Source organism: Nomia melanderi, chromosome 5 (assembly GCF_051020985.1).
Source record: "Nomia melanderi isolate GNS246 chromosome 5, iyNomMela1, whole genome shotgun sequence".
Taxonomy (NCBI): Eukaryota; Metazoa; Arthropoda; class Insecta; order Hymenoptera; family Halictidae; genus Nomia; species Nomia melanderi.
Window position 1 is genome coordinate 18,126,369 of NC_135003.1, and position 8,220 is coordinate 18,134,588.

The 8,220-nt window shown below is 29.6% G+C and overlaps 1 protein-coding gene across 3 annotated transcripts; it reads left to right on the top strand.

Moving 5' to 3' along the window:
• Positions 1 to 10: 10 nt before the first annotated feature.
• On the top strand, positions 11 to 8,054 carry DNApol-zeta (DNA polymerase zeta catalytic subunit). 3 transcript variants are annotated; one of them, XM_031971087.2, is made up of 18 exons: positions 11 to 274; positions 370 to 517; positions 587 to 773; positions 874 to 967; positions 1,047 to 1,526; positions 1,604 to 1,832; positions 1,922 to 3,325; positions 3,393 to 4,645; positions 4,736 to 4,886; positions 4,967 to 5,332; positions 5,398 to 5,586; positions 5,682 to 5,994; positions 6,066 to 6,384; positions 6,443 to 6,691; positions 6,773 to 6,886; positions 6,966 to 7,384; positions 7,464 to 7,692; positions 7,769 to 8,054. In XM_031971087.2, the coding sequence occupies exons 1-18, from the start codon at positions 257 to 259 to the stop codon at positions 7,934 to 7,936; spliced, it is 6,330 nt and encodes a 2,109-aa protein (XP_031826947.2). In that variant the 5' UTR covers positions 11 to 256; the 3' UTR covers positions 7,937 to 8,054. The 3 variants fall into 3 exon arrangements, with proteins under 3 accessions (XP_031826947.2, XP_031826946.2, XP_076223637.1); XM_031971086.2 differs by having other exon boundaries at positions 11 to 301; positions 7,769 to 8,053; XM_076367522.1 differs by having other exon boundaries at positions 250 to 301; positions 356 to 517.
• The last annotated feature ends 166 nt before the right edge of the window (positions 8,055 to 8,220 follow it).

Here is an 8,220-nt window from a genome sequence, read left to right on the forward strand (position 1 = left end):
TTTATGGTTAATGCATTGGTTGAAAAATACAGAAACATTTGAAACCGATTAACTGTTTCGAACGAAGTGGAACTTCGATCGTTGCATGACGATGAGGCTGAAAATGCTTAAAAATGTCAAGATTTATTTAATTAACGAGATTTTAACTATCGAGATTTTAATCTACTAGCATTAATAATTTTTGTTTTATAGAGAATATTTCAGTATTAATCATGGAATTTAATATAAAGGTTATTAATTTAACCTCGAATGTCACATGCCATGGTACATAAAGGTAAACGTCTTACTAAAAATTGAACCGGTAAGTATTAATTATTTGTTTACTGTAGTTAATACTGTTATTAATACTATTTAGTATTTTATTTACAGGTATCAAGTATGTTTACTATTAGTTTGATAACATTGGATAGCTATCAATCTTCACCATTATCAGGATTAGACATAACATTTTCGGATTTTCGTGGAACAGAAATTAAACATGTACCAGTTATTAGAATATTTGGGTCCACTCCATCTGGTAAATCATAATGTTATCTTATTAAAATTTTTCTATAATAATTATCTCATAATTATTTATCTTATTCAGGTATAAAAACATGTTTGCATGTACATGGGGTATTTCCATACATTTATGTACCCTGTATAATAGAAGAAAACATTGATAGTTATATGTATAAATTAGCCTCAGCAATAGATACTGCAATTAATGTATCTTTAGGATCAACATCATCGAAAAATCAACATGTTTATAAAATCCAACAAGTTTCTGGAATGTAAGGAAGTTATCTTAATTTGTTAAGAAGTCAACAAAGACTTGAATACGTAAATTTTTCTTCTAGTTTATGTTATTAACATATTGAATATATATTTTAGTCCACTCTATGGATATCATGAAAAGGAACATTTGTTTTTTAAAATATATTTCTATAATCCAGCAATGGTTAAACGAGCAGCTGATTTATTACAAGTAAATAATTTGTATATTTCTAATCAATTTTTTATTGTATAGATATTACATATGGGTAATAGTGAATTTGTTATTACAGAATGGCACAATACTTAGTCAATCTCTACAACCGCATGAAGCTCATATCCCTTTCATATTACAATTTATGATAGATTATAATCTTTATGGTATGAGCTTAATAAAATTGAAAGATGTTAAACATAGGAAATATAGAACAATAGAATTAAAGGACAACTCTCAAAATGAAAGTCCTTCTAATTCATTTCATTCTCTAGTATACCTTCCTGAATCTATTACTAGACAAAGTACATGTAAATTAGAAGTAGATGCACAAGCAACTGAAATACTGAATATAGAAGAAATTAGAAATGGTTCAGATTTGAATCCTGGTATTGCAGCAATTTGGAATAATGAAAAGAATAGAAGGGAAGCCAAAGGTTTACAGCAACCTGAATCACAATTACTGCATTCAAATACAAATGATAGAATTTATGATCCAACTGATAACGATATTTATCAAGAAAAAAGATTGATACAAAGACTACAAACTATTTCCAAGGTATGACAATAGTAGTATAATATATAGCTTCTATTTAAATCAAATATTAATTAATTCTTATTTTTTTCTGCAATAAGATGAGTAACACAACAGCATCAGTAACACCAAGTGCACTTAGTTATCCATTAGAAGTAGAAAATGAAAATAATATCCTTAATGCCTCAGGTGTATCAAATCATTTTGAATTACACTCACTAAATGAAAAAAATAAAAATGAAGTACCAGTGAGCAATGAATCATTAAATATTAAGGAACTTCATTTATCAAAACAAACTTTATCACAAGATAAAACTATAGATAGTGTTTGTAAGTAAAACTGAGGACTGATAAAGTATCTTTTAAGAATAGAATTTTTTATGTATGTTGTGTATAATTGATTTTTAACTTATTTTTAGTGGATATAGATGATATGGAGTTAATTGACATGCTAGGTGACTTAGCAGAAACAAACGAAGAAGATATCACTATAGACAATGATAGTGTGTTAGCATCTCAGTATTCAGTATTAAATAATGAACTAAAAGAAGATATTGAAGATGATGAAATTGAAGATTTAAACATTACAAGCTTAGATTTAGATCACCTTAGTTCATGGAATACAATTTCTGAAGCTGCTAGTCAATTAAGTACAACTGAAATTGAAAATAGGAATGAAAAATCTAATATGCTTGAAAATGATGTTGAAGATATATCTTTGTTAAATTTTCCACAATATGATGGTCCTAATGACTTAATTTTTGAAAGCAGAAGACAGCTAATGAAAAAATCTGTAGCTGATATAACAAAAATACGAAGAAATTCAGCTCGTAAATTAGAAAAAAAAACTATCATACATTTATTTCATAAATATATAACGTTAAATCGTTTGAACTTCCGTAAAATACAGCAGTTTGATGATGTATTGCAAAAAGCAATAATAATGTTTCAATTTAACTCCAATGAAGTATCAGATGTAAGGAAAAGATTGGATCAAATTTTATTGGAATGTTCTCTTCCAAAATTAATTGCATTTAATACAATACATAATACATTATTTAGTAATATTGTGTACAGTTTTCCAATACACGTTAATTTTTTTAAGAAACAAATATGTGGTTTTAAGAATGCAGAAAAAAGATCTACACATATTATTAGAGAGAATTTATTACATCTACGTTCTAAGAAAATGTTAAATATAAATGAATGGGACCATCAAGATTTAGATGTATATGATATAGACGATATAGATTGTACATCATTAATTAATGATTTAAATTTAAAAAATATAACTGATTATAATGAATCACATTCCATAGTTCACAATTTTTCAATGAGAATAAAAATACCGCCATTTGATGGTAACACAGTAGACAGTTCTAGTGATTCTGATTTGGATTCAGATATTTCTACCAACAGACAAGAGAAACGTATTTGCATTTACAAGTCATGCACAAAAACTAAAACTGAAGAAAATGTTATAAATATTGCAACGAAAAAACGGAAGCTGGAATTCGAAGACTTGAATTTGAAATCTCCGAAACTACGTAACATGATTTCGGATACGTCACAGAGTGAATTGTATTATACTCCAGTTAAAGCAAAAGGTTTGCAAAGTCCTCGTTCTGTAGGGAAATATTCACCCCTTAATATAACAATAATGTCTCCAAAAGCAAAAGAATATTTTGAAAAACAAAATGTTCCAAGTGATGGACAGTGCAGTTCGAAATCTTTGATTAATACACCAAAGCGAAACAGGGATCAATTGAGAATGAGTGTACTGCGTGAGAAAATTTATAGTTCATCATCTAAAGTAGAACAAGGTAAGTAACTTTATTTGAAATGTATTTAACATTTGTCACTGATATGTTTATGGATTATATATTTCAGTGCATCTTACTGAAAATAATATTGAAACTATCAAAGAGTCTACTGGTTTAGATTGTATAGAAGATAATTCAGTAAAGACAGAGCATAAAAAACATATTACTCCTAAAAGTAATAAAGAGGTTCGTAAACGACTGAGTTTTGTCAATACTAATAATAAAGAAATTGATTCTGTAAAAGATAATATTGACGAAAATTCTGAACATTTGTCTTTAGCAGAAAAAATTACGAATAAGTCGTATGAAAACACTGATTTTCCTATTGTTCCTATGACAAACTTCATTTACAATAAAAGTTTTATTGAAACTTGCACGAGAAACAATGAGGAAGTAAATTATGAAGATGATTTATCAAATAAGGTACTACAAAAAGATGAGAGAGAAAATATTGAAAATGATGAAAATATTTGTAATATGACATATACTCAACTACTTAGTAAAAAATTAGAATCTGCAGCAGACAATTTGAACCTCCTCTCATCAGAATCTACAAGCAATATTACAACAGACAAATTAATTACTATTACAACAAAATTTAATCCACCAACTAGAGAAAGAATTATTAATACCATAATAACATATAATATTACAAGATCAAATGGAGCATTTTTTAGTAATAAAACTGATCTTCTAAAGTATAAAGAGAATTCTATAAAAAATAACAATATTAATGATGTGATTCCCTTCAAGTCTACTTTAGATAGAGTCACTGGTATTAAACTTTGGCGTAGAGTGAAAATAAATGAATTTTATCCTTCTGGATCTAACATAAAGTCCTGTGACATAAAAAGAGTTCTCACAGAACATAATTTAATAGTGATTCAACCTCTTATTAAACCACCACTTCTAAGGAGTGTTAGAACTTGGTTACAAGCTAAAAAATATTTACTAAAAAAGAATAATAAAAATATTGAAATAAAGAGAAATTTAGATGTTGTAAAAGTTATGGAAAATGGAGAAGAAAATGTACTAAATGATGACTCTGATAGAAAATTATATGAATTCAGTAATCCTGAAGCTGATAATATTGAACATCCAAAAAAACAGTCACAAATTTCTGATACTTCATACCATTCGAGTAAGTCTAATGATAGTCTCAACCCTTCTTTACAAAAAATGCTTGAAAATCCTTTATTATATAAAAATGATGACACACAGCATTTGGGAATTTCATATGGTCAGATTGAGTATTCTGTGAAAGAACATAGTGGTAATGTCGCAGATGAAAATTTTCGGAATGCTAGAGGTCAATTTATGGTAAATATTTCACTGTAATAACATTTTTTTAATAAAATGATGCAGTTTTATGATAAATATTACTATAATCTTTTATGTTAATCATTATAGCATCAGTATTTAACAGTATTGTCATTGGAAATACATGTCATAACACGTGGTAAACTACTTCCTGACCCAGAACATGATCCAATTGAAGCAATATTCTATGCTATTTACAATGATATTCCATCATCTTCGGACACTGAACAAATAGTACATGGTATTTATGGAAATATAATATTATGTTAACATTATTTAAACATTACTGGTTAAATACAAAATTAATATTTATTTATTCAGGGGCTATTGTTGTAAATTCTTCTATGGAAAATTCAAAAATAAAAAATATTTATTCAACTAGTGCAATGTGCACAACATCGTATGTATCAAGTGAAAAAGATTTACTGAATAGCCTGATAATGTTACTCAGACATTGTGATCCAGATATTTTAATTGGTTGGGAGATAGAATCTCATTCATGGGGTTACATTTTACACAGAGCCGTCCACATAGGTTTTAATAATCTTGTATGGCAAATTTCAAGAATTTCAAATGCTATTCCAACCTTGTTGAAGGAACAGACATCAGATAAAGACAACTTTAATGACATAAAGATACCAGGTCGAATTGTTCTTGATGTATGGAGAATAATGCGACACGAAATAGGTAAAATATATGTTTCAGGAAAATAAAAATATTTGTATATCATGTTACATTTATATTTTTTACAGCACTATTGAATTATACATTTGAAAATGTTATGTACCATGTTCTACGGGAAAGAATTTCTTGTCCTACTTTTCAACATTTAACCGATTGGTGGAAGTATAATAATGTAACAGTACAATGGAAAGTTATCTCTCATTATGTTATAAGGGTTGTTGGCACGCTGAGAATACTAATACATCTTGATGTAATTGGTTGGTATTTCTCCAAGTAATATACAAATTATAATAATACAATGGACTACAAGCTTTACGTATTATTTTATTTTTAATTCAATGAAATGTTTTAGGAAGGACTTGTGAACTTGCACGACTATTCGGAATACAATTTTATGAAGTATTTTCTCGGGGTTCTCAATTCCGTGTTGAATCGATGATGTTGAGACTTGCAAAACCTTTAAATTATATTCCCATTTCACCATCTGTACAACAAAGAGCCAAAATGCGAGCACCTGAATCTTTGCCTCTTATTATGGAACCACAATCTATATTCTATACCGATCCTCTGATTGTTTTAGACTTTCAGAGTTTATACCCAAGTATTATTATTGCTTACAATTATTGTTTCTCTACATGTTTAGGTCGAATAGAACATGTTGGCCAGTAAGTATAATATTAAATGTTTTCATACTTACTGAAATGTCCAATACATATGCTTTGCTTATTTTTTCCAGGCATGAACCATTTGAATTTGGTGCAGCTACATTAAAAGTAAAAGCAAGTACTATTAAAAAGATACAAAATAAAATAAATTTTGCGCCGTGCGGCGTATCCTATGTAAAACCAGAAGTACGTCTTGGCATATTACCACGTATGCTCACTGAAATTTTAAATACACGATTAATGGTGAAACAGTCTATGAAACTTCATGAAAGTGGGAATCGTGTACTACAACGAATGCTTCACTCGCAACAATTGGGTCTTAAATTAATTGCAAACGTTACATACGGTTATACATCTGCTAATTTTAGTGGAAGAATGCCCTGCATTGAAGTACGTATGATGCACTTATATTAAAAGTAATTAAAAGTAATTATAATTATTCTTCCAGGTTGGAGATAGTGTTGTTAGCAAAGGAAGAGAAACACTGGAAAGAGCAATTAAAATTGTAGAATCGACGCCGAAATGGGGAGCACAAGTTGTTTATGGTGACACAGATTCGTTGTTCATCCTTTTGCCTGGAAAATCAAAAAATGATGCATTTACTATTGGAGCTGAAATTGCTGATACAGTTACTGCGGCCAATCCTCCTCCAGTAAAACTGAAATTTGAGAAAGTTTTACAGCCATCAATACTACAAGTAACGCTCTTCTACTATAATGTTAATATTTAATATCTAATAATTAAAATGTGTAACATTAAGAAATCATTTTGTATTTAGACTAAGAAAAGATATTGTGGTTACATGTACGAGTCTCCTGATCAAGAGAAACCTGAATTCTTAGCTAAAGGTATTGAGACTGTCCGTAGAGATGGTTGTCCAGCTGCAGCTAAAGTAAGCCAAACAACGTTCAATCTGCTTATCAAAAAATTTAATCTAATGTTACTTAACTATAATCAATTTTTACTTTTAGATACTTGAAAAGTCATTGAAGATTTTGTTCGATACTAAAGATCTTTCCTTATTAAAGCTGTACGTTACCAGACAGTTTGACAAAATTCTACGGAGGAAAATATCCATACAAGAATTGACTTTTGCAAAGGAATTCCGTGGTTTACAAGGTTACAAACCTAACGCTTGTGTTCCCGCGCTAGAATTAACGCGACGATTAATGCGCAAAGATCCTCGAGCAATACCCCGTACCGGTGAACGAGTACGTTACGTGATAGTAGCAGGAGCACCAAACCAACCACTCATTCAGTGTGTACGAACTCCAATGGAAGTGATTTTAGATGAAGGTTTAAGTCCAAATTCTATGTATTATGTAACAAAGGTTATCATACCACCCCTTAATCGGTGTTTAAACCTAATTGGGATCGATGTCAATACGTGGTATAAGAAAATATCTTTTATATCATATTAATCATTCTTTCTTTACTTTGAATTATCACACTGATATGTTTGGATTTAGGTATAGGGAAATGTCTCACCGACAGACACCTGACAAAGCAATCAATTTGTTGACCGACAATCAGAAACAAACCATTCGACAATTTTTCAGTACAGCTATATGCGCTGTTTGCGGAGGTCAATCGCAGAAAGATGTCTGTACAAATTGTATGGCAAATCCGAATCAAGCGGTTATCATTTTACATGAAAAAACCAGGTGGCTGGAACGTACTCATTCTAAACTTACCACGGTATGACATAATGGCTCTTAATTTTTCTGTGTCAGTAATTATTTTTGTATGAGAGATTCATTCAATTTTGTTTCAGATTTGCCAATCCTGTACCGGTTATTTGGACGATGTAAAATGCGAGTCTTTGGACTGTCCAGTTCTGTATCGTTCAGTTCAAGCTCGAAGAGACCTGATTCAGATACCATATTTAAACAATATCATTTCCAACCGTGATATTTTTCATACAGAAAAAGGAAACACGTAGTAGAGATTTTTATTCTTCCTTGTGTTTGAGACTATTGTATTTTTAGAATTATGGTAAAAAATTATTTTTATACTACAGAAAAATAAAGAATATACCTTCTGTTGTTATGACTACATATTAATGTTTTAATAATATATTTTTAAGACTTGTAACATTATGTATTAACAGTATCTAAAGAAAATGATAATATGAAATTAACTTTCATATTAATCATCGTGTTACGGACTTTTTATTTGAATAATAGCGCATTCAGACAATAGAGGGTTGATTAAGCAAAGTTCCAT